This window comes from Alligator sinensis, unplaced genomic scaffold (assembly GCF_000455745.1).
Source record: "Alligator sinensis unplaced genomic scaffold, ASM45574v1 scaffold255_1, whole genome shotgun sequence".
In the NCBI taxonomy this organism is placed as follows: Eukaryota; Metazoa; Chordata; order Crocodylia; family Alligatoridae; genus Alligator; species Alligator sinensis.
Window position 1 is genome coordinate 1,239,401 of NW_005842270.1, and position 16,957 is coordinate 1,256,357.

The 16,957-nt window shown below is 62.0% G+C and overlaps 2 protein-coding genes across 5 annotated transcripts; both read left to right on the forward strand.

The window, feature by feature from the left end:
- Positions 1 to 22: 22 nt before the first annotated feature.
- Positions 23 to 5,686, forward strand: RNF166 (ring finger protein 166). 3 transcript variants are annotated; one of them, XM_006027844.3, is made up of 6 exons: positions 23 to 180; positions 268 to 380; positions 656 to 770; positions 1,314 to 1,421; positions 2,731 to 3,143; positions 3,223 to 5,686. In XM_006027844.3, exons 1-5 carry the CDS (start codon positions 88 to 90, stop codon positions 2,794 to 2,796), a joined length of 495 nt encoding a protein of 164 aa, XP_006027906.1. In that variant the 5' UTR covers positions 23 to 87; the 3' UTR covers positions 2,797 to 3,143; positions 3,223 to 5,686. The 3 variants fall into 3 exon arrangements, with proteins under 3 accessions (XP_006027906.1, XP_025064972.1, XP_025064971.1); XM_025209187.1 differs by lacking the exons at positions 2,731 to 3,143; positions 3,223 to 5,686 and having other exon boundaries at positions 656 to 902; XM_025209186.1 differs by lacking the exons at positions 2,731 to 3,143; positions 3,223 to 5,686 and having other exon boundaries at positions 656 to 1,103; positions 1,314 to 1,406.
- Positions 5,687 to 8,719: 3,033 nt separating this feature from the next.
- Positions 8,720 to 12,493, forward strand: SNAI3 (snail family transcriptional repressor 3). Of its 2 annotated transcripts, none has more exons than XM_025209192.1 (3): positions 8,720 to 8,835; positions 9,692 to 10,291; positions 11,114 to 12,493. In XM_025209192.1, exons 1-3 carry the CDS (start codon positions 8,757 to 8,759, stop codon positions 11,563 to 11,565), a joined length of 1,131 nt encoding a protein of 376 aa, XP_025064977.1. In that variant the 5' UTR covers positions 8,720 to 8,756; the 3' UTR covers positions 11,566 to 12,493. The 2 variants fall into 2 exon arrangements, with proteins under 2 accessions (XP_025064977.1, XP_006027940.1); XM_006027878.2 differs by having other exon boundaries at positions 11,040 to 11,352.
- Positions 12,494 to 16,957: the final 4,464 nt, after the last annotated feature.

Genomic DNA, 16,957 nt, shown 5'->3' on the forward strand with positions numbered 1-16,957 from the left:
TGACCACCCCTCCCCCCCGGCAGGTTCTGCGGGGAGTGTTTGCAGCCCTGCCTGCAGGTGCCGTCGCCGCTGTGCCCGCTCTGCCGCATGCCCTTCGACCCCAAGAAGGTGGAGAAAGCCTCCAACGTGGAGAAGCAGCTTTCCTCCTACAAGGCGCCCTGCCGGGGATGCAGCAAGAAGGCAAGTTCCCCCACCTCCCCTCCCCTCCCCTCCCCCGGGGTGGAAAGCCAGGGGTGTTTGGCGTGACTCCCCCTCCCTCCTTCCCAGGTGACGCTGACGAAGATGAGGGCGCACGTCTCGTCCTGCGGCAAGGTGCAGGAGCAGATGGCCAACTGCCCCAAGTTCGTGCCGGTGATCCCCACCTCCCAGCCCATCCCCAGGTAGCGGCTCCCGTCCAGGGGGGTTTTAGCCTGCAAAAAAAAAAAAAAAAATAATAATAAAAGCCTCCCACGTTTAAACCCCGCCGTAAAGGTGATGCAGCGTCCGGGGGGCGGTGTTTGGGAGCCCTGTTGCACCCCCGCGCCTGGGAGGAAACCCCTCGAGGCAGAAGGCAGCAGATTGGGCTGTTAGAAACGAGCTGCCATGCTTTTTTTGACGGGGGTGTCTGAGGTTCGGTGCGTTGCCGCGGTCGGCTCACGCGCCGCTTTGCTTTCAGCAACATCCCCAACCGGTCCACGTTCGTCTGCCCGTACTGCGGTGCCCGCAACCTGGACCAGCAGGAGCTGGTGAAGCACTGCATGGAGAACCACCGCAACGACCCCAACAAAGTGGTGAGCCTCGCCCGGCCCCCCCGGGGCCCTCTCCAGCCTGGGGAGGAGGGCGCGTCTGGCCGGGGGCGCTCGGACGGCTGTTCCCGGGAGCAGAGCGCGAGCTGCATGTGGGGCTCGTTTCTCGTCTGAGAGGCAGGTGCAGAGTTGGGTTTGTTCGCTCGATGAGCTGTGGGCTGGGCTCCTGTGCCGTGTGCCTTTAGTACAGCCGGCTTCGTTGGGTCAGCCCCAGCCTGGTCCCTTTGGCACGGACCTCGGACCCGGACCTCTCCCCTCCCACCCCGTTCAGCCTGGAGACCGCAGGGAAGAGCATAGAAACGCAGCCTCCTCAGGGCGGTGCGTGTACGTGGCTTGAGTGTGCCTGTCTGCAGCCAGACGTGTGGTCGTGGGAGGTAGAGGTTTTGGGGGTGGGGGGGGTGACATGGCATGCGGTGCCCATGCAGGAAGCTGACATGGGCATGAGCTGCTGCTGGCCTGGTGGGAGCAGGGGGCAGGGCTCCCCCAGGCTGCAATCCTGTCACTGCTGCTCTCTCCTTGCCACCGCAGGTGTGCCCAGTCTGCTCCGCTATGCCCTGGGGGGATCCCAGCTACAAGAGTGCCAACTTCTTGCAGCACCTCCTGCACCGGCACAAGTTCTCCTACGACACCTTTGTGGTAGGTCTGCGGCAAGTCAGCACTCTGCTCACACGAGGCCCGGCCTGGGTTTGGTCCCTGAGTCCGCTGCCCACCTCGCCACGCTTCCGGGCACCCAGGAGCTGCCTGCGTTCCTGCCGAGCCCTCTGGGACTGAGCTGCTGGGTCCTGGATCCCTGGTGGAGGGGACCAGCTAACAGGGAATCATTGTTCTCTTCCCCGTTGTGGCCTGAAATAGCGTCTGGTTTTAGATCACAGTGCGCTGTTGGGGACACGTAGCCTGCAAGGGTTGGCCCGTCGGCCCTGGGGGTAGGGGCATGAGTCTAGAAGTAACTGTGACAGGAGCTAATGTGCAGGATTCATAGGAGGCCGTGTGCATTGGGGTGGGGGCAAGGCTGTCTGGAGCCCTGGCTGGAGCAAGAAACAACGGACACAAGCTAGCGGAGGGTAGATTCAGGCTAGACATCAGGAGGCGCTATTTCACCGTCAGGGCAGCTAGAATCTGGAACCAACTTCCAAAAGAAGTGGTGCTGGCTCCTACCCTGGGGGTCGTTTGACTGGCCGAACGCCTGGCTGGGGTCGTTTGACCCCAGTGCTCTTTCCTGCCATGGCAGGGGGTCGGACTAGATGATCTCCTCAGGTCCCTTCCGACCCGACCAACTATGAAACTATGAGCCAGGTTGTCATGTTGCCCTCCCCGGTCCTTCCCTCCACTTTGGCTGATAGAGGAGCTGTGCTTACGTGGGCGGGCAGCCCAGGCCCCAAAGAAGCCAGGAGCTGCCAGCTAGGCAGTGGGGGTAGGGGGAAGTATTCACAGCAGTGCTGTCTTGAGGGCAGTGCTCACAAACAGCCCTGGCTCAGCCAGACTTGTTCCATCTCCCTCTTGGGCAGCCACCTGCATGCCGGCACCAGTTCGTCTTGCAGGGGAGAGACCAGGCTCAGGGTTATTTACACGTTCTAGCTCTAAAGGGAGCACAGCTTTAGGCTGAAGGAAGGTGTTGGCAGCTGTCTGCTTGTTCCAACACTTTCCAGCAGGGCATCTGCCTTCAGGAACACAGCCTGGACGTAACCGTGCTCGCCTGAGCCGCGCAAGCCAAAAGAACTGGATGCAGGGGATAGCAACCAGCCCCAATGTCTTGCAGTGCAGGAATTACATGGGGAAAGCAGTGGCTGCTGCTCCCTCCGCTGCCCCAGGGCAGGTGCTAACACTCCAGGGACCGCATGGCCCTGGGGCATATCCCTTAGCACCCTGAAGAGACAGATCCCAGGTGGGCTGGGGCAGCAGGGGGAAGTGCCAGCTCCTCTGACTGGCGTGTCTCGTTCCTTCGCAGGACTATAGCATTGACGAGGAGGCAGCACTGCAAGCTGCGCTGGCGCTCTCCCTCTCTGAGAACTGATGGCCATGGCCAAGCTGCAGCGGGGCCCTCGACCTTCCACCCTCCTCTGCACTGGCCACTTGCCACTGTAACCAGCGAGGCAAGGAGCTCATCCACCCTGGCATACTCTAGCGAGTAGGCAGCCCATCCTCTCAGCCTTGCACCTTGTTGAATAAGGTGGGAGCTTTCAGTGACATGACGGAGTGGGGGCCAGAGCGACCTTGGCTGGACAGGACGGGGACCCTTCCCTGCTGCCAGGTTTCTTCACTGGGACATTCCAGATCCGGATAATGGAGTATGCATCGATCTATTTATTACTAGATGCTTTTTGGGCACCGTCTACTCTCTTCCTCTTTGCAGTTTAATCGGTACGTCTATTAGCAACGTGTTCAGGACCACGTGGCCTCGTCAGGAGCTCTGCTCATCCCCTGTTTTCTCTTTCCAAAGCACGGAGCAGAGGGGGTTTGAGCCCGGGAAGGGCACAGATGGAGACCCCGGCCCTCCACAGCTGAACGGCAACTGCTCGCGCTCTCCCCCACGTGGGCCCAGACTAGAAGCAAGGCGGCACTTGGGCTACAGCGGCGGTGCCGTGAGGACAGGCGTACTGGAAATCTGTAGCTAGAAGCAGGGGGAGGCCCTGAGCCCTCCTGCCATCCGACGACCTTCAGTCCAGTTCTCCCCCTGATCGTTTTGTACTGGCTTTTTGTGATGCAAGGAGTTCTTGAATTTTTCTACATTAACCCATGTGAAACCTTTTCGCATTTTCTAGGGCCAAGGTGAAGCGGCAGCTCCTCTTCATGTTGCAATACTGGTGTCTGGCTAGGGACAAGAGTATTTTTATGGGACATTATTAAGAGAAAAACAAAAGTCTATTTTTCAAAGCTCATGCTGCAGGTTGGAGAAAGAGGGCGGGGGTGACGAGCAGGGCATTATCTTCCTGGAGGCCTGAGCGACAGAAAGAAAGGCGACTCTGTTGGTTTCAGACATGTTGGTTTATCTCCAAGAGTTTTCCATTGGGCATCTCTGCAAAGAAAGCTGAGGCTGGCGTGCGGCTGAGCTGGGGCCAAGACAGTGGGTGCAATGCCAGGAGTTACTCAATATTATGCGAGCTCCAGGTTTCAGCCCATTTTTGGTCTGCAAGCAGTGTTAGCTGGCTTCTGTGTAGTGATGAGGGTCTCTGCAATCTGCCGGAGCCTGGCAGGCATTAGAGTGGGGCTGCTTTGGTTCTCACCAGGCAGAGATTTTGGGATGGTTGCAGTGATCTCTGTTTAAAGGGATACCTATGGCTTAGGCTTCTGATGCCTGTGCTTCCACTCGTGGTGCTGAAAGCTCCCTTTCAAATCCTTTATTGGGACCTTGGAAGTTTTGAATGTGAAGCTGGAGCATGGGGACCCCCCAGCTGGTTGCCGTGAGCTGTCAGGATTTGCTTTTGAGAGAAGGGAATCCTTGCCAGCCAGCAGACTTAGCCAGTATGTGGGTGGCTGGGTGGACTCTAATCCCCAAGTGGCATCAGGAGCCTGTCAGCAGGAGCAAAGCCAGGGATTGGGGTTATGCCGTCCCCTGAAACAGCAGGGATAGGGTGGAGGAAGAGGCCAGCTCTGGGCCTGATGGGGTGCAGCAGGTCCCAAGCAAGCACTGCAATGCCCACAGGCTACGCTGATACCCATGTTCATTGGCCAGTGCTTGCTTCGGCGCTTGCAACAGAATTTAGCGCACACCCTGTGCCCTCAGCATGAGCAGGAAGGGCCTGCTCTGTGCCAGGCTGTGCACCCCTGCGCCCTCCGGCTGGATGCCCAGATCACTGTCCCTTGCAGCCCAGCTGCTGCATGAGCCTCTCGGGGTATGGGGCAGATCTGGCTGAAGCCTGACACTGGCTTTTAGCAGCTGTGATGTTTCTCCTTGGAGTGGCGCAGCCAGCAAAGCAGACCAGGAAACACAAAGGCGGCAGGGCTGGGCAGGAAATGCTACTTCCCGTGCGCTGCAGCTGCTGTGGTTTCATCTCCACTGCCCCCAGCGCGGTGTCTGGCCCTTGGAGCAGGCAGGGGGGCCTGGACCTGTTGGCCTCTAGTCGCAGCCCTGTGCCACCTGCCTCCGTTCCTAGTGGGAGCCTGGGCTCCCAAAGGTGGAACGTAAGCCCTCGTCCCCAGGCTTCCCATCTTGACTGGGAGCCTGATGCCTGTCCCTCCATGCCCTAGAGTAGCCTCTTCTTTCCCAGGGTGTCGAGGCCGTGGCTCTGCGGGGCGTGTGCCCAGGAGCAGGGCTGAGCTGGCTGGGAAAGCTGCCCCATCCAGCTCCCCCTCTCCTGGCTGCTCCCGGCTTGGGCTCGTGGGTGCTTTTGTCCGGTCGTTCGCTGTTCTTGTCGTTCCCAGCAGAAGCCTCCAGGGGGTGCAGCTGTCCCGCTGGATCGGGGCCCTCCCTGCGCGCTGTGTCCTGTCCTGGACCTTGATGCTGTTGGAGTGCAGCCCCCCGCTGCCTGCAGACACCCCTGCCCATGTCCTCATGTCCCAGCTTGGCAGCCAGGCTTACTGGAGGGTCAGTAGCATGCCTGGCAAGGCGGCATGGGGTAGCGGGTAGAGCTGCGCCTTTGTCTTCTCGGCTACTTCAGTGGCTAGCAGAGCAGCCTTTTTGCTTCTGTGCCTCTGTTTCCTTATCCGTGCGCTGCCCGGACACTACTGTCCTTGGGTTTGCCAGGATGGCACCTACCCCTTCTCACAGTCTGCTGGGGCTCTTGTGTGAAAGGCACTGGGCACGTGGTAGGGGCATCACTCGTATTCCCCTGGCCTAGGTCAAAGCTGTGCGACCCAGGCGGTCTCTGCAGTTGCTTGCTGGAGCCAGGCAGGGCTCTGATGTGTGGGGGGGGAGGGCAAGTTCCCTTCCCCTGGGAGGTCGTGTCCCACCTGCTGCACCTTGCTGGGTGGGTTCCTTTGCTCCCCCGCTCCCCAGCACCAGACAAGCCCAGATCTCCATCTACCTTGCTGGGTGGGTTCCTTTGCTCCCCCCCTCCCCAGCACCAGACAAGCCCAGATCTCCATACAATGCGGAGTGGAGGGCAAACACTCAGCAGAGACAGGCTGATCCAAGCAGTGCCCTGGGCGTCTGAGTCACCGCCTCTCCGGTGGGGGACGTGCTGGACAGTGCCGCCCTGTTCCCGACCTGGGGCTTTCTCCGCCCCCCCTGCCAGTTCTTGTTCCCGGCAGGGTGCCTGTGGGTTTTCCTTGCAATATCCCTCCTTTATTTGAGCCCCCCCAGAGGAGTCTGGCTTCCCAGACGGTCCTCTCTGGGCTGCTGGGTTCTGTGGTTAAAGGGGTTCAGCCTGCTCACCAGCCCAGGTGTGTGTGCGTGTGTGTGTATGTATGTATGTAGGGAGGGTTGCGTTGTGAAGGGCCGGAGCTGAGGATCCCTGCCTGCTGTCTTAACGTGGCAGTGTTCATTAGCCTCGGACCCGTGGTGGCAGCAAGCTGGGTGTCTGGACCCTGCCTCCACTGTCCCCCACCCCAGGCAGCGCAGCCTGCTTTCATAAAGCACTTTAAACCCCACGCCTGAAACTCCCCAGCCCGGTGCCAGCTCAGCCTGGCGCTCCCTGAGCACCGGGCACTGCTGGCTTCCTCTCCTGGTACAGCAGCAGGGGGTGGCGGTCTTGCCCTCCGGGGGCAGGAGGGGCGTCCCGTGTTGCGTGTCGTCTGTCGGATGCGGCATCATAGCCGGTCATGCTGTTCCCGTGTGTTCTTTGTGACTCTTTTGCATTTGACTAGGACTTTTAACGAGACATCCGTTTTTTGACAAACAATCGATGATGTATTTGTAGCGGACCATTTTTTTTCTCAATAAATACAGTTTCATCCAGCGGGGCCGTGGGCCGATTCTCTGGGGGGGTCGGTACCAGCTGGGGGCCATGGGGAGCCTGCCTCTTCCCTGGGACACGGGCTTGGGGGCAGGTGTTCAACCTGCCTCTGCTGCTCTGACCCTGGAGCTGGTGTCTGGCTGGGGGGAGAGGGGCAGCAGGTGATGGAGGGGCTGGGGCTGGGCCTGATCCCTTCACAAACAGACAGCTGATGTCTGTGGGCTGCTCCCTGACTCATTAACCCCTGGGCTGATCCCCACGGTGCCGGGAAGGCACCTGGCAGACGATTTCATCATCCCCGGTGCCTGCTGCCAGACAGGCGCATTGTGTGGGGCCTAATCTCATGACTGGGAGGCAGCTCCAATCTTATCTCCAGCTCACCTCTGTCAACAGGGACTTTTCTGGAGAGGAGAGCTGTGCTGCCTTGCTCCAGACCCTGTTTCCTTTGCTTTGCAGAGCTAAGGACCCTCTGGCCCTGCCTGCAGGGAAGCCCCACACAGGGCAGAGGTCTGCCAGCTCCTGCCCCGCCACTAGCTTAAGGGCAGCGTGGCGAGGCTTCAGCAGTTTAGGCAAGGGGGATGTTGAGCCCGGAGAGTCCTTGACTTCAAGGCCCTGGCAGCCAAGGGAAGCAGGCTGGAGTCTCTCCACCTGCGCCCAGGGCTGCCACCCCTCTTGCCTGGGTTGCTGGGGGAGCTGGCACTGAGCTGCAATCAGTCCCTTCTGCATCATGGGGGGCAGTCGGTGCTGAAGATCTCCCTGGCTGCTCCAGTCCAGCCTCAAACGATGGCAGGAAGAAGGGTGCCAAATCGCATGCAAGCAAAGGGGATGCATGCAGGAGGGGCCCTTTAGCATGGCCAGGGGAAGGGGCTCACAGCCCACCTCCACCCCCCACCCGGGCTCCAGGCGCCTGCCCCCCAGCACAGAAGTGCTGTGGAGCTGCACGCAACTTGGCGTGAGGCATAAGCATCCTGCAGCGCTTGGAGAGCCCGGCTTTGCCCTGCCACGGGGGTCACGAGGCCTCTGAGTCCCCACCAGGCAGCTGTGTTGGGCGGTGGAAGGTGGGACACCCAGCACTGCTCTCCTGGCTGCCCTGGTGCGGACCCAGCGAGGACCCCCTGCTAGCCCGGCCAGGGGGCTGCCCCGTGGGATCCCGCAGCTGCCTGTGTGTACGTCTTGGGGGAGTGGGGTCAAAGTCGGGTAGACCCACAGGGCACCGGGGCCGGCTGGCTCTTTGCTCCGGGGGGGTAAAGGACAGCTTGGGGTCACCCGGGTCTCAGCCTTGGGGCCTGTTCTCAGTCCCTGGTCTTGCTTGGCCCCCACCCACCTCCCTCCCAGGCCCAGGGAAGGGCGCTTCAGCTTGGGCACTCTCTGCCTTGGCATCTGAGCCAGTATATGCTGGGCATCACTCTTCGGTCCCTCGCTTCCTGCCCCTGGGGGCTTGCTATGCAGGCAGCCAGAGGAGATGCGAAGGCTTCCCTGGCTGCGTTATTAGCCACGACGGAGCCTTTCCAGCCCAGACCCGCTGGGCTTCACTGCGGGCAAAGGAGCGTGGCCTTGCCAGCCCCCACGACCCTGGCATCGGCCCCTGCGGCAGCAAGACGGCTGGGAAAGCGCGGCCAGGTGGGTGCTGTCTGATAAGCCTTATCCTCCGGCCTTATCTAGGGCCCGGCTGCTTCAAAGCGCTCTCCCAAGGGGCCCTAATCCTCGTGCCTCCCTGGGGAGCAGATGGGCTGGGAGGTGGCAGCTCCCACCCCGGCCGTGTGCCTACGTCGGTTCGTGCACGCACCCCTGGGGGGCTCCTGCAGCCCCGTGCTACAGCTGGGGCAAACTGAGGCTCGGGGGGGGGCTGATCCTGCCTGCAGCTGGGCTCACAGGGGCAGAGCAGAGCCTGGGCCCCAGCAGGGGGGCGGGGGGGTCTCGCCCATGCACCCGGGCTTGCATGGGGGTGGTGCGCGTGTGCACACGTGCGTGCACCGGGGCAAGGCTGGCACGGCAGAACTAAGGGCTGCAAGCCCCACCCCCTCCCCAGCCTCGCGCTGCGATTGGGCGGCGGGAGGCGCATGCAAATGAGCCGGTGCCTTATGTCCCGGCCGCGCGGCGCAGCGGGGTCCCGAACCCGCGCCCGCCCGGACGCCCGGCCATGCCCCGCTCCTTCCTGGTGAAGAAGGCGAGCAGCACCCGGGTGCCCGACTACGGCCAGCTGCACTCCCGCGCCCACGGTACCGGGGCTAGGAGGGGCTGGAGCTGAGACCCCTGCCCCTGGGCTGCAGGGAGGGATGAGCCGAGACCCCTGGGCTGGAGGGCAGGGGGATGAACCAGGACCCCCGCCCTGTCCTACTTCTTGGGGCACAAACTGCGCCCCCCGCCCAGGGCTGGGGGGGTTCCTCCATGCCTGCGCACCAGCCTCCCCTCTTTCCCCTCAAGGCCACCGGTGCCAGGGCAGGGAGGCTGACCCCTGGGTGGGCATCGTTGGGGGCACGGCTCCAGGCCCACTGGTGCGGCAGCTTTCCCTGCCGGCCCCTTTGGAAAGTCTGAAGGGAGGTGCGGGCCCCTTCGGATCACCACTGCGGGTATTCACGGAGTCCTGGTCGATCAGCGGTGTCTTTCGCAGACCCCTTAGACGCAGTCCGAGGACCCCCGGGGTCTGTGGACCCCAGGCTGGAAACCACTGCCCTAGGGGAGAGGGTCAGGTGGAGGGGACCCGTCCCAGCCCCCGGCCAAAGGGGCCGCTCTGAGCTTCCCCGCTTTAAGGGGAAGCACCTGGGACGGGGTCACGTACGTGGTTTCCAGGGGCACGTCACCTGTGCGGGGAGAGGGATGGAGGGACCTTCCAGCTCCAGGGTAGATGCCACCCGAGCCACGTTTTGGGCTGTTTTGGGGGGACCCGTCCCTGGCACAGCAGCGCGAGAAGGGGAGGCTGCTGCCAGGGCTGAAAGCGTTGGCATCCTGGGCTGGGGGTGGCGAGTTCGGGGATCGGGGCTGGTGTTTCGGGACCTGGCCAGGGGTCACAGCACAGCAGGGTCAGCCACCCGTGGGGTGGCGTGTCCGGCTCATCTCCTCTTGCTTCCTCCGCAGAGGTCATCGGTAGCAGCTCCGGCTGGCGTCCCTCCAGCGGCGGGCAGGCCTTGCCTGCCCCCCTCCAGACCGAGGATGCCCCCCCCTCCGCGCCCTGCGAAGCTGCCCGGCTCTGGGACCGTGGCGCCATCCTCGCCCGCCTCTCCCTGCCTCTCCCGCTGGAGGGTGAGGCCAAGGGGACCCCCGGCCCGAGCCCCCCCAGCCCGGATGTCAGCCCGGCAGACGCGCCCACGGGCACCCCCCTCAGGGACAACCAGAACGACCTCAACCGGCTGAGCCTGCCTCGGAGACGGGTGCCGGAGCTGGGCAGCCCCGCCGAGGGCAGCAAGGCCACCCCGGACAAGCTGGTGGGGGCACCGGGTGAGATCCCTCCGCGGCTGGGGTGCTGCGACTGCCGCGCCTCCTACCCCGCTGTCTGCAGGCACCGCGAGCTGCCCCCCCGGAAATCCTTTGCTTGCAAGCACTGCGACAAGGAGTACGCCAGCCTGGGTGCCCTCAAGATGCACATCCGCACCCACACGCTGCCCTGCCTCTGCAAGATCTGCGGGAAAGCCTTCTCCAGGCCCTGGCTGCTGCAGGGCCACATCCGCACGCACACAGGTGGGCACGCAGCAGCGGGGCTGGGGGCACCTTCCCCCGCTGGCAGCAGGCTCCTGGCAGGGTCGGGCAGGGGGGAGCGTGCTCTGCTGGGATGCTGGGTGCAGACCCCCGTTCCCTGCCCCCCACGAGACTCCTGGCTGGAGGCGCTGGGCTCGGCTCAGGGCTTTGTCAGCCTTCCAGTCCCGGGAAGCTGGGTTTGCTCATACTTTGCTGGGGCCCGATGGCAGGGGGTGGCGGGGAACGACTGGCCTGGCTGCATGGCGGAGGATGAAGAGGGTGTGTGCATTGCAGAGGGGTGGAGGGGGTGGTTTGGAGGGTCCAGGAAAGGCAGGCATCCCCAGGGCCTATCTTTGGTGTCCCTGGGGGATCCTAAGCCCATGTGCTGCAGCCCAGGTAGGACCTTGGGGCATCTGGCAGCTGGGAAACATTTGGCTTGCAGGAAATGGGACATCCTGGCTGCCCCCAGGCCCTGTGTCAGGCTCCGGCGGCTACCTTGGGGGGCTCCCACATCCCCCTGGGAGCCCCCTACCACCCACTAGGGTGGGTGACTGGTTGGCTGCCCCGATGGCTTCTCCTTTCTCTCCCTGGTCCCCAGCCTGAAGATTGGGGCCTGGCATGGCTGGGAGCGGAGGTTCCCATGCAGAGGACTGGGGGGTTCGAGCTGTGGGTGCAATGAGTTGCCGTTCTCTGCCTGGGGTGGGAGGGTCGCTGGGTCCGGCGGCTGGCCTGACGGCATCTCCCGTTGCAGGCGAGAAGCCGTACAGCTGCTCCCACTGCAGCCGCGCCTTCGCTGACCGCTCCAATCTCCGCGCCCACCTCCAGACCCACTCGGACGTCAAGAAGTACCAGTGCCGGGCCTGTGCCAAGACCTTCTCCCGCATGTCCCTGCTGGCGCGGCACGAAGAGGCCGGCTGCTGCCCGGCGTCCTGATGCGCCCACCCGGGGCTGCTCCCAGCAGCCGGGGACAGAGCAACCAGCTTCCTGTGCCCTGCCAGGCTATCGAGGGAAAGGCCCATGCGATGGGCATCTTCAGCCACATGCACAGGGGAGGCCTGGCTGTCCTGCCCGGTACCCACATCGCAGCCAGATGTGGGGGTATCTGTGGGTGCCCAAGGATGGAGAGCAGGCAGCTGGCTTCGAACGCCTTCCAGCAAGCTGTGCGCCAGGACAGATCGGTTCTCCTGGCAGGACTGCGATCCCCGCTCTTGCCCTGTGCCTTGCAGCTGGCTCGACGGGCCTCGCGCCTGCCCGTCCAGCTCAGCGGGGCTGCCTGAGCCTGGTGCCGCTTGCAAGGACCGTGCGCCAGGGACTCTGCTCTCCTTGTCCGGGCTGGGCAGTACGATGCTGCGTGGTGCTGGGGGATCAGTGAGGCGCTGCCCCATCACTGGAGAGCTCCTCTAGCCCCTGCCCAGGTGCCCTCCTGGCATTTAATAAAAGCAATAAACTCTGGAGCATGCTTGGGGCTAGCTCATCCGGCTGTGGGGTGGGGGTGCCGTCTGGCTGCAGAAAGGGGCATCAAGCCCCGGCCCCCCTCTCCAGCCTGCTCTGTGTGCGCACCGGGCGTGTGCGCCCTGCATCCTAACCAGTCCTTGGTGCAAGATGACCCAGGAGACGGTGCTCCCCGGCTAGCCAGGCCTCAGCTGCAGAGCGAGGTCTGAGCACAACGGAGCCGGAGAGCGTGCAGGGGAGACAGCACAATGATGGCTTTGACCCAGGTGACCTGGCAGGAGGAATCCCCTGCTCCTCCGGCTTGAATGACTCGGTGTAGTTGAGGGTGGAGACCTGTCCCTTGCACCGTGGGTGAGTCCGTAAATGCCTCCCAATGCAAGGATCTTGGCTACATCGTTTATGACGAGGGGGGTTTGCTCATGGGCAAATCTCCGTTCACATTTTTGGCTCAGGGCGTCTGAACCCCAAGGCCTCCAGACTTGCACATAGGATGCCTACCGTGGATGCGGGAGTATGTGAAGCCCCAGGCTGAAGAGTCTGGGATGCAGGAGACTTGCCGGCAGTGGTCGTGCCACGCAGATGGGAGCGATTAAGCTCTGCTCAGTCGAGCGAATTTGGAATGGATTTGGCTGATTTAGCCCCAGACACAAAACTTCAGAAAACCCCCAAATGCATAGCAGCAGTAGTGGCCTTAGGGGAGGGCAAACTGGGTGACCACCCAGGGCCCCACGCTTTAGGGGGCTCCAAAATTTTGCAACAATTTGTTTTTGGGGTGAAGTTATTAAAAACTTTGTTCTTTCTTCAATTTATGAATACGTTTCATGGATAGGGCAAAGTGAAATTGAAATCGAAAATGTCCGGCTTGCTTATGGCTCATCAAAATTAAGGGTCCCCAAATGACTCTTCAACCAGAGCCCCAGCACCCCTAAGGCCACCATTGATAGCAGGGGAGGTGGGAGGCACCGGGCCACAGGCGTCCCCTGCACCAACGTGGCATCGGGGTCCACCTCCGGACAGGCTCTTGGAGCTCCTGTCCTAAAATCCCCTTCCCAGGGGTCCCCTGCACTAAGGCTGGTGGTCCCCCAAGAGCCGGAGACCCCAGCTGGCACCCCCAGAGCCATCCCAGCGGGCAGGAAGCAGAGGGCTTGGCCCCTGGCTCCCCCCATGCTGGCACTATAAATAGACCCGGGCACCTGGCAGGAGGTAACTCGATCGGGCCCGGCCAGGCCGTCAGAGGCCTGCTGGACATGGCCAGCTCAGGGTTGGCCACGGGGGCTCCCGTGGCTTTCCTTGCTCGTCTAGAAGCAGTGTGCGCAGGACGTGACATCTGCACGGCGGGTCCCGCTGGGGCTGGAGCATGCCCCATTCAGCCCTGCAAGCTGGGGGCTCCGGGCATGCATCGTCTGTGCCCCCATCCCTGCACCTGGGAGGACCTGAGGGGCACAAGCGGTGTCTTCCTTTAAGCACCCGGGTGCTGTCAGTCCCCAGGTCGGTCTTTGCTGGAGCATCCGGGCAGCACAGCTGGTGGTGCGGGCTGAGGGGTCCGGCTGACTCGGTGGGATCACACCTCCCCTTGCTGTGCGCGCCCTGACGTAGTAGCATCCCCGTTGCAAGGGGCTGAGAGCAGGGAACCGAAGGGCGGGGATGGAAACCCCCTAGCCGTGGCCTGGTGGCTACCTACAGGCATCCCAGAGGGAGTCCGCGGGCACTGCTTGCTAGGAGGGTGGAAAGCGTTTGGGGGAGGAGAGACCCGGGGCCCTGCTGATGTCAGCTCCCCGGGGCCGGCAGCACCACCACGGGGATCCTGCGCCGTGCGCGGCTGACGGGGAGGTTATTCCTAGCACCCAGATGCCTAAAGGAAACTATATTGTAAATTGTCTTCTATTTGCAGGCCCCGATGGCTAAATATGTCCATGGCACCTGTTGCCACGCGGGGCCACGGCGGGGGAAAGAATCTGGCCGGTGCTAAAATAACCCGGCCTGTTTTCCCTTTTCCTTGCGGCGCATGGAAAATGCCGGTAAATATAGCGCCGGGGCGGGAGGGGGGTCGGGGCGGGGCGCCAGCCCCCGGAGCTGACTCGGAATGAATGAATGAGATCTTTCCACTCCGCGCCCGGCAGGCCGGGGCTGTAAACAGCCTGGGAGAGCGCCCGCCCCCAGGCCTCTTCCCCCCCATGGTCACCCAGCTCTGGGACAGGTGCCCCCGCCCTGGACCCCTTCACCCCGCTTTTGCCCGACTCCACCCTTTGCATCGGCCGAGTGTTGGAGCCACGCTGCAGCGTGTGCACGCTCCTGATGGGCCCCCTGGACCAGGTGCGGGGCTGGGGTCCCGCTGGGATGGTGCTGCCCCTCAATCAGGCCCTAATTGCTGGGCAGGGTCCCACCGCCAGTCACCGGAGCTCCGTGCCTGCCCATAAATCCCACTGTCTTCGCCCCATGTGTGCCCCCCCTGCCAGCTCTCACCCACCGGAGCCCGTCGGCAGGGGCTAGGGAGCTCAGGGTCCTGGCAATACAGCCCCCAGCTGTGGGTTTTGGATCCCAGTCCCACCTCTACACCCTGGGTCTCCTTGCCCCCACTTTGCTGGCTTGGCCCTGGGGTGCATAGCACCAGGCTGAGACGGGAGCTGGCAGCACGGAGCAAGGTGGACAGGGCGATGTGCCCGGGGGAGGGAAGCTCGCAGCGTCTCCCCAGCGCCTGCACCCATTGTCAGCCCTGTCCAGAAGCTGCTCGAGGCCAACACCTGTTGTCGATGGGGTCAGAGAGGCCCCAGAGCCTGGTCTAGGGATGCACCAGCCCTGGGGAGCGGAGCAGACAGGGCCTGTGCTCAGGTGGCAAAGGGAGACCGCTCTGATCAAGGGAGAGTGCAAGGTGCACCTGCCCCAGCAGGTAGAGGAACAGCCTGCTTTGCTCCAGCCTCCCCCCAAAGACCAGCTCCTATAAATAGCCGTGCACCGGGAGCCTGGCAGGGGATCTGTGTCCGCTGTGACAGCCCGACTGAAAATAGCCCTGCGGTTACTATCTATACCTGCGCCCTGCCCTCCCGTTACTATCTATACCCGTGCCCTGACCTGCTGCTATCTATAGCCGCTGGCAGCCCCCGGTGGAACCGCTCGCCTTTCCATGAGCGCATGGGTGGAAGCGAGCGGAGCACCTGGTGCGGGGAGGCCAGCTCCAGCTGGTGCCAGGGGGTTGGGGCTGCATCGCAGCGGCAGGTGTCACCCGCCGGGGACCACGGGCATTGGGGTGCACGGGTGGTCCTCGGCCCCCAGCAGCCTTTGGTTTGGGGTTTTGCTGATACAGCAGCTCCCAGGAGCTGAGCGAGGTGCCCCGGGCTCCCGCCGGCCTCCTCCAGTGTCAGCACGAGTGCCAGCACGGATGACCGGCAGTGATGCAAGAGCCTGGCTGTGGTCCCAGGCCCTGGTGCAGGTAGAGGACCTCGCAAGCTGCCTGCAGACGTGGGAGGGCATGGGATGGGTCTCTGCAGAGCCGCTCTGACGGCAAGGAGGGCAGGATCAGTCTTACACGCTGGAGGAGTGAGCTTGGGCTCACGAAAGTTAACGCTGTATCTCTCCAAGGTAGTTAGCCTGGTTCTTAAGGGTTTTAGATGCCCCTCAATAGAAAATGCCAGCTCCTTTTATTGACTATGGAAAAGATAATACAACCATTAAAGACCCCCAGCACATCAGACCGTCTTTAGATCCCCACGTGCAAACGCTGGGGTTGTCCCATGGTTCGGGTTTGAGATTGAGAATCGCTGGTCTAGAAGGTGCCAATCTACCCTGCCTCCTTGTATACCAGGAAATACGGTACATCTTACCCTGATGTGTACGGAGCCACGGCTGTGAAGCTGCAGACGACGCTGGGGTGGCATATGCGGTGGGTGCTATTGGAGGGCATTGCGGCCGCATGCTGAATGTCTTTGCCTTGGTGCAGCCTGGCTTGGCCTTGGGTCTCTGCTCCTTTTTATAGTGGATCCTCAAGGAGCCCTCACGGGTTGAGTTTGAGGAGGAGTTTGCAGGATGAGCTGGGAGACGCTGGGTGCGGTGAGTCAGGGATGCTCACAGAGCCCCCAGGAATCCCTGCAGCCTTCCCGCCCCCCCGGCCACATTCATCGCCGCCAGCTGCTGCGGGGGACCCACCCGCCGGCCTTTTTTGCTGGGATAGCAGAGAAGCAGCCAGCAAACACACAGCCCCCTGCACAGCATGACTTAGAGCCGGTGTGGACGTACCCCAGCTACATTGCCCCAGCACAAGTGTCACCTGCCCACTTCTATCCTGGGATAGCAGTTTGCTCCATACCAACAGGCTATTAACTGCTCCCTGGCACCTGGTGGCAATGCTTTCTAACAGCATCCACTGCATATGCAACCCGTGGCATAGCAGCTTGTCTGGACACTTCTACAAGAGTGGCAACATAACGGGGCCGGAGCACCAGGCCTGCGGCTTCACAGCCTGGGCTCCATAGAGAGCAGGGTGAGATGTACTGTACTTCCCGGTATATAAGAAGTCAGGGTAGATTTGCACCTTATAGACCAACTAAGCTGCCTTGAGATCCTTTCAGGGGTCCCGTGCAATGCTAGCACTGTTAGGAGTGCAAATGTGATTCACAAGACAAACCCAAAGGGATCCAAAGTGTTACAGCCAGTCTTTTCCTGAGCTCTTTGCAATGGAAGAATTGCTGTATTATCTTTTCCATCGTCAAAAAAGGAGCTGGCATTTTCTGAGCGCCGTCTAAAACTGGTGAGGACCACAGTTAGGACTAACTAAATCAGCCAGACATAGATAGCCCAAGCTTGCTTCTTCAGTACCCTGGCAGATAAGACAAATCCCCCCCCTACAAAAGAAGTCTAAACTTAAGACAGGTCTTTTCCCCTGAAGTTTTGAAACAAAAAATAGATTAAATTATTTAAAAAGCTGTCCGACATTCGGTTAGAAAACAACAATTTTAGCCTTTTTGTGGGGGGTGGGAGGAGCGTCTTGTACTAGGAAATATGGTAACTGGGGCAGGCTATCCCACACCAGCCTGGTGGGCCAGGCATCCCTGGAGGAGGCGCAGGGCAGGGGGTGCACACAGGGGTTTGCCCCTAGCCGGGGAGGCGCGGCGCTAGCGGGAGCGATGTGCTCTGGGCAAATCCTCTTTGCTAATTGTTTTCCCATCCCAAGCAGACTTCCCCCGGCCGCCCACGCTAACGAGGCATCCAGCCCCTTAGCCCAAC

Excerpts from the sequence above, each read along its gene's own strand:
- RNF166 (XM_006027844.3), top strand. The coding sequence starts at position 88 with ATGCCCTTCGACCCCAAGAAGGTGGAGAAAGCCTCCAACGTGGAGAAG. Across the intron at positions 381-655 it reads ACCTCCCAGCCCATCCCCAG|CAACATCCCCAACCGGTCCA; the intron begins GTAGCGGCTCCC and ends CTTTGCTTTCAG. Across the intron at positions 1,422-2,730 it reads TCTCCTACGACACCTTTGTG|GACTATAGCATTGACGAGGA; the intron begins GTAGGTCTGCGG and ends GTTCCTTCGCAG.
- SNAI3 (XM_025209192.1), top strand. The coding sequence starts at position 8,757 with ATGCCCCGCTCCTTCCTGGTGAAGAAGGCGAGCAGCACCCGGGTGCCC. Across the intron at positions 8,836-9,691 it reads GCTGCACTCCCGCGCCCACG|AGGTCATCGGTAGCAGCTCC; the intron begins GTACCGGGGCTA and ends CTTCCTCCGCAG. Across the intron at positions 10,292-11,113 it reads CCACATCCGCACGCACACAG|ACCCACTCGGACGTCAAGAA; the intron begins GTGGGCACGCAG and ends GCCCACCTCCAG.